General features: G+C 49.2%; 1 protein-coding gene across 1 annotated transcript in view; it reads left to right on the top strand.

Annotated features, from left to right (window-relative positions):
- LOC144101480 (uncharacterized) overlaps positions 1–19,485 on the top strand; it is a 252,786-nt gene that overhangs the window by 23,847 nt on the left and 209,454 nt on the right. Inside the window, exon 3 of the mRNA XM_077634661.1 lies at positions 16,641–16,746. Coding sequence (XP_077490787.1) covers positions 16,740–16,746 — 7 coding nt within the window. The 5' untranslated portion in view covers positions 16,641–16,739. The remainder of the gene's footprint in view (positions 1–16,640; positions 16,747–19,485) is intronic.

Genomic DNA, 19,485 nt, shown 5'->3' with positions numbered 1-19,485 from the left:
GTTAATTTTAGCTTTTGACGAAGGGGGGTATTCAATCAATGTGCAAACGTGGCGTCATTTCTTTGCATATTTAGCGTAGTGCCATCCTGTGCTCACCTGGCATTGTAAGAGACTTGCAAGTTTTGTCAATGCGTGCACGACTTTCTTTTTTCTGCGTGAACTTGCGATGCTCCTTGATTATTCTGGTCTTCATGTCGTCTCTCATTTCATTAAAGAGTCAAAACCATGCGGCAACAACTTTTGTCATGTTTATTTATTGGATTATGTGCTTCTTCGTCTTTGATATTGCAGTGCCTTAACAGTTTACTCGCCGGGACGAGAAATTTTTCAGGTGTATGGGCGTACACACGATACTACTTTGTGCCGAATGATTCACCAGTAATTTTGGGCTCGGATTTCTGAGCTTTTCAGCGCTTATGACAGATAAACGCGCGTAGCTCATTCAGTTGCTTCCGGTTCGTCTTAAGACAGCGTGCGCTGCCCAGAACAGTTCGTGATGAAAGAGAAGACACAGTATTCATTCCACTCTTAGTGGTTGATCAAGCCGCAGCCTGAAAGGGTGGAGGAGGAGGAGAAATCTTTATTGCTCTCTGCGGTTTTGGGGGCATCTTCAGCGATGTCTCTTTGGCTGTAGCCCCAGGAGCCGTCTCTGTCAAGCTCGTCCACTTTTAATCAATGGCCGGTTGCCCTTAGTCCCGGGCTCCGCTAGCCACTGCCGCCCGTTGAGTTCGCTGTACCAGAGATTGTTGGTCTTCACAGGGGTCGGTGGACAGCAGTCTCCCATTGCTCCGCACTCGGGTTTTGGGGACCACGTCTGTGTTTTGACAGATGCAGCAAAGTGGCTTGCGAGATAGCGCAGCAGCTTTAATGAATTCTTTCGCGAGCCTCAGCAAATGAGGAGTGCGCAAACTGTGGCGCACAAGAAACTCAAGTATTTTCTTGAATGTGTGGCTGCGTGAACAATATGGCAGGTGGTGCAACCTGCGTTTCAAGTTCGCGGCGGCGTGGAGCCAGCTTTTAACGGGATCTCTTTTCTTCTCTAATGCTGGTCGCAAAAATATTTGTTTTGTGGCGCTGCCGGCCCCTCGCTGAGGTTCGTCGAAGTCCTGCTCGGGCAGTATTTCTCCCTCGGTGTGCGCTCAAGCCACTGGGTTGCTCCATCGGATCGCTCCAGGTTAATTTTTGACCATCTGGCGTTTCTTCACGTGCAGCCTCCTGGTCAGTTGAGAGGAATCACGGACAGGTTTACTCAGACAGACTCCAGCGCCACGAAGAGTTATGCGCTGGGTGCGAGATAATGCTCTGTTTGTTTACGGCGGCTGTAAATAGGTGGCGCGCTGTTCGAATTTACTGCTATTTTACGCTAGTACTCGATTGCCGCGTAGCACAATCCTCAAGGGGGCGTTTTCCCCAGTTTCGCTCGGGGTTGCGAATCGCGCGAACAGGGACTGCTTTGCAGTTTTCTTATCGCGCGAACCCGACATTGCGCGCGAGGTTGCCGCAGCATGCGCGCCTTTCTTGTTTAGTCCTAAGACTGCCAATCTAGGATACTAAATGCTATGAATAATGCTAGGAACGCAAGGTCGGGTGGCTAATACCGGACTGGTTTGGCAATAATTGGTCTCAAATGAGTAAATTTCAATGAGATTCATTGGTGGTTTTTTTGCTGTCTGCTCTAATAATGAGATGGAGAATTAGATTTTAACTTAATTAGGAATGAAGGGAATGAAGAATTAAAGAAGAACCTCACACTTTATTTACGGAATATTTATTACAGGCAAAGCTCACCAGTTTGCACAAAACGTATTATAGTCTTGCTGTTCTTTTTCCTTTAAGCCAGCGCATTGCTCATAACCTTTATTTTATCCAACCGACAGCCTTGGGACTAAGCTGGAAAGACATGGTATCTGCGGCAATTGCACGAGCGATGTCAAGGCCACACAAGGAACATTCTTGCAATCAATGAAACATGTGAAGGGTTGGCGCCAATAAGCGGCCAACTCTACGCGTCCTTCGCATCATGGTTGCGCTATCATCTCGTTCGCGATCTAATTCTGAGATGCTACTTTAGATTAGTGTAGAACAGCCCAGTAAAAAAGTAGAGATGAGTCTGGTTGAAATCATTGTATATGGGACCAACTGCTTCAAAACCAGCTGCGTGTTCGCCACACGATCTCGGGCTTGTTGCACCATTCACAGCACTTGTTTCGTTAAATCGGCATACTTCGAACCAAACCAGAAAGAGAAGCAGTCTGCGTACACTTCGCGTGCAATGTCGGGCTCCCATTGTAAGAAAACTACAATGTGTTTAGCGGACGCCCTTCAGAAGGGTGTTGTCTACGCGGTGTTCGGGCACCGGCGCATAGCGCTGTGAAATTGACCTCTTCGAAAGCTCGGTTACCTTTGACGTTGTGTACCAATCAATTAGTGATACAACTCACGAAAATACTCGCATTTTAGAGAAGCTTGCCGGCAAAGCAACTTCTCCAGTGCACGTAACTCATCGAAATAGCCAAAATTTGTTTGGCCACAGCGCCGAGTGCAACCGTGTTTTTGAAGTTCTGAAAACATATATGTGTATTACTTACTACGCGCTACATGCCTCAATAATTAAGGAGCCTAAAGGTAGTAGTTAAAAAATAAGTATTTAATGTGAGTTAACCATCCTGCTTGTTAGCAGATCTTAGCTGTATTCTGATGTACTGCACTGGTGAGAAATCAATGCAGAAAAAAGCGTTTTTCTAACTCAAAGAGCCTTTTTTTTAAATTGTGGAAAATCTTAGGTTCCGCACAGTGTATAGTCCCTCCTGGCCGTTACTTATTTTCTCTGCTCTAAAAGAATTGGCTAGGAACGTCTAGTTACAAGAAGCTTCAACAGGTGGCGCCAGATGCTTGAGGGGAGAATGAAGTTACCGCGGAGAGAAAGGGCAATTTGCTAGCAAATGACGCCGGTAAAGAAGTGGCTTGAGCACCATTCATGTGTTTAACATTGTTCCTACACCCTGGGTGATAAAGAAAAAAGCATGTTCACTTCAAAGATAGATGACTTTTTGAGTGTTCCTTTGAGTGAGATGCGCAAATATAGCAATTTCTAGGCTATCAACGTGATGTGGGTTTCCTGCGTGTACAGGTGTTCTGGATATGGAGGCGCAAGCCCTTTGCATTTAAGAAACTTTCTTTAAGGACGGCCCTCTCATTATGCACCCAACTGTCGATTTCTGGCGTCTTCCACACAGGAGTCGGTGTGGATGTACCCGTTCTCAGATGTGGTATCGGCCCGTAAGGTCCGTGCCGAAGACGGGGCCCTCTTCCTGGACATGAAGTGCGGCAGCCTCACGGTACAAAAGATCACGCGCATACAGACCGGCCAGGTGTGCATCCCATCGCACGAATACAAGAAATTTTGCGGCATTCAGTTTCTGAGTGTCAGTTCTTATTAACTCAGATCCACACATAGCGTTCGGTTTGTAGAGTATATTGGTTCCTGGCACCAATGGTTCGTTCTGCCTCTTTAATGTGCATGGAGTAAGTGGACTTTTTGTTTGACGCTTTGCAATAAATCGCACCTGTTTCAGCGTACTTTACACAAAAATTCAATGAATATTCTAGCGACACCTGTACAAAGAACTACTTTAAGTTTTTTTTATTTATTTGAACTTTAAGTGTCCCCAAGCGTTACATTATACGAAGGGTGGGCGCATGAACTGCGGTTAACAATGACTTTTGTGTGGTAATAGTGAAGATGAAATGGATTCTTCGATGGTAGTCTTGAAATCATCAAGACCAGGGCTTATCGCTAGGCCACTGTGAAGGTCATTCCAGTCGTGAGCTGTGTGTACAAAAATTTGCTTCTGGAATGTAGTACAGCGGGCACAATGAACCATGACGCTGTTAGCATGTCGATCCAGTGTGAGGTGTTCGACTTTTTGGATGAAAAAAAAAAACCTCTGCATAGCTCTGTTACCTTTGCATAACTTCTGTTACGAGCCGGATTCCTACGAGGCCTATTGCATCAAGAAGGAATCCGGATAGTGTGTCAGCAAAACCTCGGTAAACTTGTCTGATCAAGACTATTTATGTCTAGATTGCATGATGTCCCGTAAACACCTGCGCACAAGTGTTTCGTGATTTTCGGTTGTCATGTTACAATGTGATTACGATGATTGTATAAATGTGACGCACTGTTGTATTAAACCAGTTGAAGTTCTGCGCTCTGTCCTGTTGGTTTCTTCCTCGTCTCTTGTTTTTTTTTTTTGAGCGTTTTCAAGATGCATTCTCCTATTGCGAACTAAACAGAACAAAGGAGGGAAAACTGACGGAACGAGGTAAGCCTCCGCCCCCTTCTTTCATTGGCATATGTAGCTTTGATCTCTCTACCTCGGACTTCAAGGGAGAATTTCGGCCTATTTAGGTCCTGTCTTGCCATATTGAGATGATTTGTATTGCTTTTTCAAATCTCTATTGCGTACACGGTTGTACTTTAGTGTGTAAGAGAGTAAAAATATTGCTGCGTGTGTACTGGAATGCTCCGTGTCATTTTAGACACCTTGGTGTTCCTTAAAGTACTGCCGCCAGCACACTTAACACGAATGATGGACAGCCTGGCTTAGACAGACGCCAACGCTACAAAGCTTTACCCGCGGGGAGCGAGATAGCGATCTTAGAACGTTTGCGGGGTCAGTAAATAGTTCAAGTGCAGTTCGATTCGACTGCTTTTGCGCCTGCACCCGATCGCTGCGTAGACAGCGTGCTCGTGTTTTTTCACCTTTCGCTCGCGGTTGGTGCTATATGTGCAACGTGTTGTAGTTTTCTGATCGCGTGAACTGGATTTTGTGCGCAGACTTGCCGCAGCTCGCGCACCTTTTTAATTTAGTGCCTAGGCTACGAATGTTATAAATGTTGTGTGTTGTGTTGGGTGTAATGGCGCAAAAACGACTAAGGCTATCATGCGCCATGTTCAAGGTATGTACAAAATAAGTGCTTTGAACAGTGCTAGGAGCACGAGCTCGGTTGGCGACTACGGAAATGGTTTTTGAACAATTGGTCTCAAATAGGCCATTTTTAGTTAGACTCATCGGCATTTTTTTACTGGGATGGTCTCCGATAATCTAAAGTAGCATCTATTAATGAGATGTGGAAGGAGATGTTAACGTAATCATGATGATAAAAGCGCGCTGAGTTAACCACCAGTGTGGTAATGACCGGTAAAGACGCGTCGTGTTAAGCGAATGTTACTGATGCGGCTGCGAACATGTTCTTGTATTGAAGAGGAGAACCAATCAAAAAAGGAGGACTAGAAGAGACACGTACACCTCAACGGCTGTTTTTGTGTCCACCAGTCGTCGTGGTTTGCATCTCTCATCTCGTCCTTCTCATTTTTCGACTGGTTCTCCTCTCCATCGTGTACCAGCTGGCGCAAATATGCATTTTTAGTTTTAATACTTAGGCATCCTAGGCCGTGAAAATAAATTACCCTCAAGAAACATCTGTGTGCAACGCAAAGTTTTATTAGGCGTGTAAGCACCAGGATTGATTTGGTTCTCCGACCCTCAGAGGTACTCACAGACGACAGCGCTATTAAAACAGCCATGCGGGCGCACCATCCTCACCTCTTCTTTTTGCGTTCGCCAATTTCTCCAAGCGTTATTGTAATTTGAGCTCATTTCCCTGCTGCATCCTGCATCCTGATGTATGAAACTGAGTATAGCTGTTAAGGTCGAAGGAATGGAGCACCCAACATGCCTTCTGATCAATACTTGATATTAGGAGCTGGCTCGCTCGCATTATATATTGTGAGTGCACTGGGCGGAGCTGTATAATCACAGCCTGTGTACTAATTCGTTTTGTGTTCCGCTAGTATTGCAGAACAATGGTCATTAGGCGCGAAGAAGCACGATGCTGTGCGCGGCCAGAAACTTTCAATAGGTAACAAGGTAAAATTTACAAGTTAGCGAATCCAGCGACCTTCAAAACAATAGCGCCTCAGCAAAAAATTGGAGGACGCTTAAGCTTCGCCTTTATGAGTGGAACGCGACAGCGTGTTGCAGCACTGCCAGGGAGTCCACAGAACACCATCGCCCGTTCGGCGCGATGCCTTGCACGTTAGACAAATCGCTCTGCTACGTACGGTGAAACAGACGCGCGGAGCGGGAAACCACGTAGAAGCGCTGCCAGGCGCCTTGCCGAAACGCGCGGGACTCAAGTTGCAGTCGCAGTTCGTCGGCACATCGTTCTCGACAAACGCAATGCTACGAACGCCAGCATAGCCTCCGCGCCGAACGAACGGGGAGCAAGCCGTAAACTTCGTGGTGAACGCGCTTTAGATGTGTGCTGCGCTGTTCGCCGCTCACCGCGGGATTCCTGCGTGCCCGCACGGCTCACTGCGCCCCAACGAGACGAGCGGGAGGCGCGGCTGTGGCAGTGGCGTACATTGCCAGGAGGAACAGGAAGGATTTTTTGCTCACGGTCAACGCCACCGACGCCGACGACATCGGCTTTTATGCGACACGGGAAAATTAACGCTGTCGCTTTAATAGCGGCAATAGACGCGGCCCACGAAGCTGTCTGCTCCACGCTAAGACCACTCCTCCTTCACGCAGTCCATCACGTGCTGCTCCCACTGGTCATCGTTGAAACTGGCTGCTCTCTGCTGGCGCATGGGATATTTCCCAGGCTTCCATTACACTATAGTGCCCGTCGGCTGAGTGTCCCAGCCATCTAACCTCAGCTGCTAGCGCACATTTTCCTATTGAAGCTATGTGCATAATAAATAAGTAAAATACCCCGCATGCCGTTCATCCCTTCGTGCCCAATCATACATACCTCGTACAAGCGGCGAGTAAAGATGGCAGTTCAACGGAACGCCAGTCTTCGATGACTTAGCAAATGCAAAGTGTAAGAATTCCGCTTAACGGGCATAACTTGTGCGCAAGCCGCTAGGCGATGGTCGGTTAGAGTGGTACAAAAAACTGCAAGGGAGGCAAACGTAGTGGGGCTTTCCCAGAGTCAGGTGGGAGGATGTAACGTAGAAGTTTGTTGGAATACAGTGGCGGCTGATCACACTGGACAATACTTTTTTGAGAATGGTGGTAGAGAAAGTTGCTCATGCAGCGGATGTAATCTGGCTACTGTTGATGTATTTTCATTGTCGATGGGGTGTCTTATGCTTCTTGAAGTCCTTCTGGAATTACGGCTTTGGGGAGAAAGCGCCCCTGGAAGAGGCGCTCAGAGTTTGTGGCAGAATTACCCGCGGTGACCCCATTTGGGCAATGCGAGTCGCATCTCCGTAACATAGCTCGAGTAGTACGCCCTCTCGCCTCCAAGGTGGACATCCATACTCACGACGGTCGCCGCACAGTCGGAGCACAGGATCTGGCACACAAGTACGGCACGAAACACGGCTTCTTTCAGTTGAATATTGCCGGCATTGATCTCCGGGGTTGTTCACAGCCACAATGATGCAACAAGACAGTCGGGTAGACAGTTTAAGCTTTAAGGTAGCTGGCCCCACTCACGCAGAGGAGGTGGACATTGCACTTGTCATCTCCCATCCTGCTTCTTCTCAACATATAATCAGCGACTCATACGGAGCGTGTCGAAGCTGGCCGCATAGCACTCCTAGCAGTCCACCTCTAAACACATCCTCTGGACTCCAGGCCATCAGGGTCTTCGAAGGAATGAGGCCGCAGACGCAGCTGCCTGAGCTCTTATCTCTCGGGTGCCTCATACCGACACTGATACCTCGAATGCGGGGCAACCCTTTTTACGCTTTTGTGAATTTCAGCAATACTATCCGCATGAACATCAATTCTATCTACCCATAGCAAAATGGCTTGTGCAAGAAGTCGAACGTGTGCTCCTGCGGCATTTTGCGAATATTCTTGTATGCCCATCTATAATGAAACATTTCGACCAGATGATCACTGGCCGGTGCTCGCACTGCGGGGAGGTGGATGATACCTACCACATAGTGTGGGCATGCCAGCAAAACGTAGCCCTTTCTCCAAACCCCCATTCCTGCCGAGAGGACTGAGAGGTGGCCCTGCTCGGCTGCTCGGAGCTCTACGTCCAGCGGGCATTGGTCCAAGAGACCCCGACAGCGGCTTCTACTAGTGGGGTTCCGGAGTAAGGACTCCACCGAGTATTTAAGGAGTCTTCCCTCTAGAGGAAGCATCCCAACACTTTTCTCTATGTATTCATACACCTCAGAAATAGAGGAAGCTGGAGTGTAGAAGGGCAAAAAGCAGAAGTGCTTCGCCATGTTGTTTGCGGCCACTCGGCAGCCTGGAGTAGTTCTGTCCCCAATTGTGCGACGCGTAATATTCGTGACAAATCAGGTGGGCCAGCTGGGTACGCTTCCAGACCCGCGAAAATTACCGACCATCACGGATCTCACCCCGGACCACTAGCGCCGCGGTCGCCGCCTCCGTGGAGCGTCCCCTGAATTCGGACCCCTTGCAGCTGCATCAAGGGAAACGCAACCTCGGTCTTCGGAGGAACCAGCTGTCATGACAACTGGCCTTCGGGATGCCATCCGATACGCTCTATTTCCCGCCCTGAGAAGTCTGGGACGAGGAGCACCTGGTAGCCCAACAGCACCAATTTTCTGCCCGTCGGGTTGATGCAAGGCCCAAGTATGCGTCCGTCTACGTCAGGCCTCTGCCGGGACTCCAGCAGTGCGCCCGCCGAGCTCCCCTCGTGACAACTCTCCGCCAGCCTATCAGCGACCGCGAAAGAGGGAAGTGTGGCGTGCCCTGGATCGTCGGCCCTGTGCTATCACTGTGGCGAGGTGGGTTACCCCTGCAGGGTGTGCCCATACCACCGCGTGGGCTGGCGTGGTGTCGCACCGGACGACCCGTGCCCATAAAACGCGGAACGACCACTTCAGATAGCATCTCACCTATCAAGTTAGGCCACCGAGAGGCCGATGCGCTACCGGTCTCCAAGGCCCCGTCAAGCCGCAGGCTACTCCGGACGCCGATCTTCCAGTCCACGCCGGGAAACTGATTCCAGCGGCCTCTGGTGGCACGGCCACTGGTGTGCGGACTTGTGAAAATCCTCTTTCGCCACGACGACGCGACGATGTTTTTCTGGTTGTGAGTAGTGACAGCATCGGACGCGCTACTTCCTATCTGTGCGTTATAATTGATGGAGTGGACGTGGCCGCTTTGGCGGATGCTGGTGCTGATTATTCCATCGTGTGCCTTGCCCTTGCCCTAGAACTGAAGAAAGTGTTGACGCGGTGGTCGGGGCCTAGCATTCGCACTGCTAGGGATCACCTGATTATCCCTGCTGGAAGGTGCGCAGCTTGTGCCGATTTTTTTGGTTTTGTGGACGTCGGCGAATTTGTAGTGCTCAGTGAGTGTTCGAGAGACATGATCCTCGGTCTCCACTTTCTGCAGATGGATGACGCTGTCATTGACCTGTAGGAGGCACGTGTCACGTTCTCGACTAAACTGGCCGAGGCGCGCACTGACACAGACGGTTCACGGTTCTGTGCTCTGCGACTTGTTGACGACGGCGTAATGGTGTCACCCTGTTTTAGTGTCCTAGTTATCGTGAGGAATGATTTATTGCAAGACTACGAGAGTATCGTTGATAGCCACTTACCGCTGCTGCTCCAGAAGGGAGTAGCCGTAGATCGCGGGCTCTTCCAGTTACAAGACGGTTGTTCTAGTGTGCTCCTTAACAATTTTTTTCCAACGAGTTGCAGCAGCTCACCGAAGGCACGGCTGTCGCCTTCCTGTATCACATCGCGTGCCTGGAAGTCTGTGATGGTCCCCGTGCTCCCCGTGTTTTCCTTCGTGGGCTGCAATGTTTCATTCCGGAAAACGGTGCCCTCTACAAGCACAACTTTGAGAGAAATACCGGAACATTTCTGCTCGTAATCCCGTCACAGCCTCGACGAAGCATTTTCCGGCCACGTGGGAGTGGGTTGTACCTTAGCAAGGATTCGGCAGAGGTGCTATTGGCCCAGATTACTTCCAGCATAGCGGGCAAAATCAAAACCTCTCGCGACTGCCAACGCCGTAAGTCTCCACCCTCCAATCCCGCCGGATTTCAGCACCCCATACCACCTCCGAAGACTCCTTTCCAACAAGTGGGAATGAACCTATTCGGCCCTTTCTTGAAGTCAACCGCTGCAAAACGATGGATTGCTGTCGCGATGGATTATTGGACGCGGTACCCTGAGACAACGGCGCTTGCAAATGGAACGGCTGTCAAAGTAGCCACGTGTTTTGTACGCAACACAGTACTGCGTCATGGCGCCCCTGCGGATATCATTACTGACCGTAGAGCTGTCTTCACGGCCCGCTTGACTCGAGAAGTCCTAGATATGACCCACACCAGCCATAGACGTACTACGGCACACCACCCACAGACAAATGGCTTGGTGGAACGTCCTAACAGAACCCTGGGCGACATGTTGTTCATATATGTGGATGTGGAGCATAGAGCGTGGCAACAAATTCTCCTTTACTTAACATTCGCTTACAATACGGCCCTGCAGGACAAAACATGGCCCACGCCCTTCCAGCTTGCTTCGGTCTTCCAGTTTTGGACGCCATGTTACCCGTCGACGTTAGTTTGACCGAGAACCTCATTTGACGTCGCCGCTTTCGTTCATCGGACTGGAGAAGCACGTCAACTGGCCAGCCAGCGAATCCACCGTGAACAGCACATAGACGCTGAACGTTACAACCTCGGACGGCAATTTGTGATGTACGAGCCGGGTGACCATGTGTGGGTTCGGACACCAGTTCGTCGCCATGGGGTGAACGAAAAATTACAGCGCCTAGACTTCGGTAATTACCGTGTTCTCCGCCGTATTAGCGACGTGACGTACGAAGTTTAAGCGGCAACCCGAATCCGCTAATCGCTCAGTTCGCGTATTTATTACCTCACGGCATGTCACATTGAATACCCATAATTATAGCCACAGTTCTAAATGCCTGGGGCACACTATTGGTCTTCTGCGCACTCCACAATTACATAGCCGGTGCGAGCGCAGGCATGCGTTTTGCAAGTCATATTTTGTAGCGCGTAGCAGGAGTAGACTATCGAAATACTGAATCGCAGCCGCCGTGCTGACTCGGTGTTTATGGTGCTTGGCTGCTGACCCAAAAGACGCGGGGTCGATCCCAGATGCGGCGGTCGCATTTCCATGGACGCGAAATGCTGGAGGCCTGCGTGCTTTGCGATGTCAATGTACGGTAAAGAACCCCAGGTGGGCGAAATTATCCGCTTGCCTTCCACTGCGGCGCCCCTCATTGACTATATAAGCAAGCCTATATTAGCAAACCTAACCAGAGAAAAACGCGCAGCAGCTCATAGCACTCCATTGTTTTCTCTTAATTACCATATTAACCAGGAATTTCATGGCAGCAAATTTAAAAGGAATGCAGTGGTGGGAAATGAAAACGAAAAGGGGGCCTCACAGCGCTCATTCATACATCGTGCTGAAAGACTTGCAAAACTTCAACAGCCCTTTGGTGTCTTGAAGTCATGCGCGAGAAAAAAATAAACTCACATGACGTAGCCTAGCCTACAGACTGCGTGGTATATTCTCGACTGTTTCTTTCAGCCTCTGCGGAGGCGTAGGCTGGCCTCTGCAGGGGGATATAAGGGGCTGTAACAGTCTTCGAGTGTTATCAGCTGGGCTAATGGTGATAACTCAATTCACCATTTGGACATCGCTGACTTTGCACGGCCTTATAGTCAATTTGTTCCCTGCGAGGATCGATATGTGTGGCGTATGCGCGAATAGGCAATACTTCCCAAAGATTCAAGAACAATGCTTGCGGACAGACATTTCGGATGTGTTCGTGGCTTATATCAGAGATAAACATGCCTAGTTCATTCAGGATCTTCCAAGGCGTGTTAAAATAGCGTGCGCTTGAATAATTATTCCTGATGAAAGGGAAGACGCAGTATTTACTTCGCTCTTATTGGTAGAGCAAACCACAGCTGGACCGGATGGAGGGAGTGACTGTAACAACGTTGAGGCGCGAGAGGGAGTACAGAAACATTCCTATCCTCCAGCGTACATCTAATGAGCAGTGCAGAAACTGTGGTGCACAAGAAACTCTTCACGTATTTTTTAGGTTTCTTTTGCTCATACAATCTGGCGGCGGCTCGTGCAAGGGGCGTTTCATGTTCGCGCCGGCGGGGGAGCCAGGTGTACACGCTGCCCGTTTAATAGTCCAGTGTTGGCCGCAACAATATCTGTTGTATGGCTCGGGGAATACCCTGCTGACGTTCTTTGAATCCCTGCTCGGGCTATGATTCCGACGCTGCAGAACCTGCGCCTTGTTGCATGGGGATACATGTCTGACCAGGTAGCAACAGAAGGCGAGGTGGGGTTTGTTTTCATAACAGATGCCAGGCCACAATTGACGTCATTGGCGTAAAACCCTCACCCCTCGCATCTCCTGCTCTAGTCTTCTATGAGCAGAGTGACACTTTGAGCGTTTAAGTGTTACTTATTTTTATTTACGTAATTTGTTCACGATTACTTCGCTGTAAGAGCCAGTTTGGACTCTTCTGGTTCTTTATTGCCGTATTAAGGTGATCTTATGTGTTTTTTTTCCGAATTGCTTACACTGTTGTTCTTGAGTGCGTCAAAGAGTAATAAACTTGCTCTGTGGGTAGTAGATCGCTCGTGATTGTTCTAGAACGTAGAGCCGTTAGCCCACTTAGCACGAACGACGGACAGCCTGGCTGATACAATCTCCAATGCCGCAAAGCGCTAGCCGGGTTGTGCGAGATAATCATCGCAGGATGTTTCCAGCGCGCATGTAAACAGCTTTTCCGCAGTTCAATTTGGCTGCTTTTTGTGCCTGTATCCGATTGCTGCGTAGAAATCGTGCTCGCGGAGACTGTGTAGACAGCTTGCTCGTGAAGGCGGCGTTTTCCAATTTTTGCTCGCGGTTGGGCTGTCGCGCGCCCATGCAACGTGTTGCGGTTTTCTTTTCGCGTGAACCCAAGTTTGCGCGCGAAATTGCAACAGCTCGCTTGGCTTTGTAATTTGGCGCCAAGGCTACCGATCTAACACTATAAATGTTATTTGTTTTGTTGTGTTGGGTTAAGTGGCGTATAAGCAGCTAAGGCTAAGGAAAAGTTCGCCGAAATAGCTAAAGTTTGTTGGACCACAGCGTCGAGGGTAACCGTGTTGATTCTAAAAACTGATATGAATAATACTTACGGTGGGCTACACGCCCCTTGATGATTAAGGAGACTGACTGTATTAGTTATAAGTTAACTTTTCAATAATAATAAACCAGACTGCTAGTATTCTGGTCTGAGCGGCATTCTGATGTACTACACCGCTCATAATGCTAGGCCGCAAAAACACTCTTCTAACTCAAAAAGCCAATTTTCAGTAATTATATAAAGTCGTAGCTGAACACACACTGTGTATTGTGACTGCGCTGGGCTGAGCTATATAATGACTGTTTGTGTAAGACTTCATTTCGCCACTTCACCCAGTGTTGCAGAACAACTGTGATTAATCGCCAAGCATCGTGTCGCAGTGGACCGGGAGAAATGTTCAATACGTAATAAAATTAAATTTACAAGTTAGTGCCTACCATGGCCGCCAGAACGATCGCCGCTCAGAAATTGTGGCGATGGATACGGCATACAAAGCTATGTTCTCCACGCTAAGAGCAGTTCTTCCCGAAGCGCCACCACGTGCTGCTCCAAGCGGCCATCGCTGAAACTTCCTATGTTTACGACCACGTGACACACTTCCCAGGTTTCTAGTTCGATATAGTACCTAGTGGGCTGAACGGAACGGCCAGCTGACCTAACCTGCCAGCGCAAATATTTAAGCTGTAGCCGTCCACATAAAATGACAGTAAAAGGTCTCGCATGCCAGTCATTCCTTTATGGCCAACATAGATACCTCGCACAAGCGCCGGGAAGAGATGGCAGTTCACCGGAACGCCAGCTTACGATGCCTTAGAGAACACGAAGTGCAAGAAATGACTCGCACTTCACAACTCTTGCGCAAAGCCGCTAGCCGGTGATCGGCTGAAGTCCTACAGCGGACAGCAAAGGATGCGAACGTATCGGGGCTGGCCTGAACTCCAGTGGGAGGATGTAGCTTAGAAGTTTGTTGGAATACAGTGGCGGATAATACCACAGGACAGGGATTTTTCGAGAACGGTGGTAGAGGAAGTCATTCATGCAACTTACATATTTCGGCTAGTGTAATGTACTCTTATTGTCCATGAGGAGCCTTGTGCTTATTGATGTTCTTCTGGAATTACAACTCCGGGGAACAAGCGCCCATTGAAATTCTTCAGAGTATGTGGCAGAATTTGGCATTCTGAAGCCACTTCGGCAGGGTGAGACGCATCTCTGTAATATAGCAAGAAAGCCTTGAAGCCAACGAAGAGCAAGACAGACGCATGACCCGTGAACATGCACTCAGGGCAGCGCACAACTCTCTTGCCTCACTCATGCTGCAGCCCGTACTTGCACCATCTCAAGCCCAGAAATTGTGAATAAACCCTCCAGTTCACGTAGTTTCCACATTATGGCATATGTCGCCGAACTACAATAATTACTGCCAGAGTTCTGAAATGCCTGGAGTATACTATCGCTCTTCTGGGCCTTCTGTAACTATATACCTGGTGCGAGCGCAGACACCATTTGAGAGGCAAGATTTTACAGCGCGTAGCAGGTGTAGACTATAAAAAGACACAATCGCAGGCGTCGCGATTGTTATGGTGCTCGGCTGCTGACCCGAAGAACGCGGGTTGAATCACGGCCGCGGCAGTCGCATTTCAATGGAGGCGATGCAGAAAACCAAAGTAATGTTGAACAGTCTAGCAAGGGAAATGCAGTTCACAATCGGTAGCGAGATGCTGGAAGAGGTAAAGGAATGTTTCTACTTAGGGCAGGTAGTGACCGCTGATCCGCATCATGAGACCTAAATAACTAGAATGACTAAGAATGGGGTGGAGCGCATATGGCAGGTTCTCTAAGATTATGAATTGGAGTGTACCAGTATCTCTAAAGATAAAAATATACAACAGCTGTATCTAACCGGTACACCCCTACGGGGCCGGATCGTTGAGGGTATCGAAAAGGGTTCACCTCAAGTTAAGAACAACGCAACGGGCTATGGGAAAAAACGATAGGTGTAACGTTAGGGTACCGGAAGCGGGCGGAGTCGATGGGGGAACAAACGAGTTAATGACATCTTACTCGAAATCAAGAGGAAGAAATGGGCTTGGGCAGGGCATGTAATAGGAACGCAGGACAGCCGCTTGTCGTTAAGGGTAAGGGAGTTTATTCCAAGCGAATAGAAGCGTATAGCGGGCCGCAGAGACTGGTGGCCGATTGAGATAAGGATGTTTGCGGGCATATGGTGTGCACGGTTCGTAAAAGGCAGGGTGAATTAGACAGACATATGAGCTAGAGGTATTTGCCCAGTTGTGGGCGTAGTCAGGGTGATGACAATGATTATACGCTGGAGGCCCGTGTACTGTGCATGTTGATGCAAGTTGAAGGACCTAGGGTGGGCGAAATTTTGTGAAGCCTTCCACTGCGGCGTCCCTCATAGCCCGAGTCGCTTTGGGACATTAACCAAAATAAAACCAAGCCAAACAATACACAATTGCGCAGCATCTCTCGGAGTCTGTTGTTTTCTTACAATGTCTGTATTGCCGGGAATCATGTACTATTTGGTAATTCTTCAAACGTGCCAACAAGCGGCTTTATCGCTTTATTTGTGATGCAAGACGAGACCTGAGTTATCTGGGTTGATCACATCCAGGTGGACCGATTATAGGTTGTTCCAGAATGTTGTAGTAACTTTGCACACCGTATCTCAAAACTTATCTATCAGCTTCAAATTGAGCCCGGAAGAGAGCAGCGGCCATTCTGTTCTGCGACCGCCGAGCACGCTTGTTGCTTTAACCGGCGCAGAGTTATTCAGTCGATTTTAGGTGCATCTCTGACGAATAAACAGTAGACATTTAGAGGCACTTTCTCACCGTCTTCCTCAATGGCTGGATTCCTATAATCAGTACTTGACAATATTAACAACGAAGTACTTTAAAACGCACCTAAAATGAATGCAATGGTGGAAAAATGAAACAAAAAGCGATCCTCACAGCACACCTTCCTACATCGCGAAAAAAGGCTGCCACTCTTCCAACATCACTTCGGTTTGTTGAAGCCTGCGCAATGAAAAATTGTCACATGACGTGTCCTATGCTACAGGTTGGGTAGTATAGTCTGGATAGTTCCTTTCATATTATGCGTAGATTTAGGGTGGCCGCAGCAGTGTGATAGCAGGCGCTCTAACTTCCCCCCAGTGCAATTAGCAGTGCTAATTGTTGTGACTTAATTCACCGATTGGATATCAAAGTGTGATGGAACTCCTTGGAGGCTGCCAAGAAGATGGAATGTCGACGTTTTGAAATTTATGTCAAGGGCCAAAATTTCAAGAAAAAAAGGCAAAAATGCCAGTGTAGGGCAGATGCTCAACTGCATAGATTTATGCTGATGATGATGAAGGTCAAGCGGTTTGGGGAGAAGAAAAAGAGAGCGCTCGCGACATTGGCGTCGCTAACGGCGCGTGTCAGAAGAAGTTGAGCGACGCTGTCAGCCCTTCACGTTTCCAGCGCTCGGCTTCATCTGCGGTTGGACGTCGCCCCCCGTAGCTGTTCTTGGGCGAGCGACTCTGAAGTTCACCTGCTTGCTCCATCAAGCTGTCCTCAACCATGACAGGTAAGGCAACCTAGGCAACAGTGCGCTAGCACCAGAGCTGCCATTTGCCGACTCTGCCCTTGTTTGTGCGATCCCACCGTGGCAGTCCAAATAAATAAAAGCAGCTGAGCACCATAACTACGTATCTACTGTGGTGGCTTAGCTTGGAATGAACCACACCACAGACACTTTCTGAGTTATCCTCAGTAATTACGCCTGCAGACAGCGGAGCAAGTGCAGGCCGCACTCGGATGCAGTGCCGAGGCCACCCGGTTGTTTTCGTGGTCTGTCCCTTCAGCGTCGGTGTCAGATCACTCTGGGAGAAGCTGTTATTAGCGACAGCCATTTATGGAGGCATCAGCTAGAGAGAAAAATTCTAATGTCGTCTTCTGAGGACAAATTGGAGGTTGACTGAGGCACGAGGCAAGCAGCTCGCTGTTTTAAAGATAAAGTATATAGCAGCGTTACTGGGTGCGGAAACTAAGTAAAATCAAACGAGGCCCCCAGGAAAGGCGCCAGAATCTTTGCAGTGGTGTGGGGAAGGTCGTTGATGCAGGCAATATTGTGGCGTTAAAGCGCTAGTTCGCTAACGAAGCTCAGAAACCGGAGGTATAAGTGATGCATCAACCTTTGAAATTTTACGGGCCAGCGGCGGAGGCCTTCTGCAACTGCTTCGTGAACGCGAGGAACCGGCACCCCGCCCCCTCCTCCCTCTTCCCCATCCCACTCCGCGTGTCATGCAGCAGAAATTACCCCACCCTCCCCCCGCTCCGAGCGCTCACCACCTCCGCCGCAGCTCAAGTAATGCGGCTACGAGAGGGTTGGCAGGAGTGGGGGAGGCTAGTAGGGTGTGGTGGTGGTGGTAGTTGCTATGAAGGTGGGGGAGGGGGATACTAGTCCCGACGTATGTTGGCACTTGGGAATCACTCTTAGGGACCAGGTGAGGGGCGTAAGGGATGCAAGGAGGGGAGGGGACTAGTAAACCGGCCGCGGAGCTGCCTCTTCTCACATGTTCCCTCTCTTCGTCTGCCCGCCGCTCATGCTCCAGGAAACGGACTATTCGCTTTGTGTCACCGGCGCGCTCCGCCGTCACCGCTCCTAACACGCATGAGCCATCGGAGCCGGAATCCTGCGAGCAGCCGCGCGGCGGCGGTGGACGTGCGCTGCCCGTACCGTGCCTTTGATGCAGCTTCCTTTTAGGCGGTGTTGCCTCAAGTGCTTTCGCACGTTCTACTCGGCTTAACTATAACTAACTTAAAACGTTAGCGTTTTTTTTTACTTGCGTCATGGCTTCGAAGAAATTCTCGCCGAATCTCGAGGACAGCTTTAAAAATTATCTTGAAAGAAAATCGATAATGAAACTAAGGTTTTAAAGGCATTTGATCGCTTATGAATGAGCTGTCTATTTATGTTTGTGGGGGAATTGGGTTAAAGAAGCAAAAAGTAGGGGTTTATTAATACATGAAGGGACGGCATGGGTTGTCTAGCAGCACCCTTCACTGCTTTTTAGATGCCACCTATCTTAGCATATTTGCCAATATCTTCCCAGATGCCGTACGCTCCGGCTTTGGTCAATGCACGAAATTCCTCGCCATCGGTGGAAAAACCATGCTTGGCAACGAGGTCGTCGCGTCCCTTACGAAACACTGCACAATGCCAAACTAGGTGGTACAGGTCAGCACGACACATACAGCCTCCGTAGGGGCACTTCACAACGTCAATATTGCCCCCTTGATGCTAGCGAGGGCCGGTAAGCCATTTACGAATGATGTGTGGCGTGCAGGCGGCATCGATGATGATCTTATTAAGTTCTGCTCATGTCGTGAGAGTGCAGCTGAGGTATCAAGGTGACTCACAACGCAGTTCTTAAGAAGGTCTCGTTCTTTCATACGCTGGAATACCCCGCTATTACTGACGACCTGCTGATATTTCCAACAACTTGGCTGTCCTAACGTGCAGACTAGAGCGCGCTAAACAGAGGACCCGTGCACGACTTACGGCCGTTACACCACCGGGTTACCCTGTTAGCGAATAATGTCTGCTCGTCGGATTTTCAAGGAACCGCTCGGCACAATTTTTGGGAGGTGCCCGCAACCGCTCTCCTCCTCTTCCGGTCGTCACTGCCAGGCACTGGCGTTTAAAGAAATCAGCACACAGCATGCCTCCTGGAAAGGATGTCGGCTCACTGGAAACCTGTGACGTAGAGCGGACACGTGTCTATGCTCTACCGAGAAAGCCTTCCGAAGCAAACAGTGACGGTCTGCAGCATGAGTAACAGATCCGTACTTACGTGCTCTCATGCTAGCGATGCTGTCGGCTTAGAATTCAAAATGCGTTGTCACGGAGTTTTATTTTTGTGTAGTATACACGTGTTTAGCAAGCGACCTAACATTGTTATCGCGGTTGCTACAAGCAGATCCGTTCGCAAGTTAGGCGAGGTATCTTTATTACGACTGAAATATTATCGTTGCCAGATGCCGCTCCCTTCTATGCATTATCAGAAACTAAAGCTAGCCGCTGATATCGCTTTAAATACCTGTGTTGGGTGACTTGCTGTCTGAGAACCACCCTGCAGTCGATACACAGCGCACTTCCAGCCTGCCCTACCCAGCTGCGGGCACAGGAGCAACAGTTCCAGATCCGACCAGCTATTCTGGTAGCAACAGTGTTTGACGTGCTGCATCCGAAAGATGTCTGAGCCTTCGTCCCATCTGGAATACTTCTTTCTTCCCGTCGATGTTTGGCTGAGCATTGTGGTTT

The sequence above is a fragment of the Amblyomma americanum genome, chromosome 8 (genome assembly GCF_052857255.1).
Source record: "Amblyomma americanum isolate KBUSLIRL-KWMA chromosome 8, ASM5285725v1, whole genome shotgun sequence".
NCBI lineage: Eukaryota > Metazoa > Arthropoda > Arachnida > Ixodida > Ixodidae > Amblyomma > Amblyomma americanum.
The sequence above is the reverse complement of the archived record's forward strand: the minus strand, read 5'-3'. Positions and strand labels throughout refer to the sequence as shown.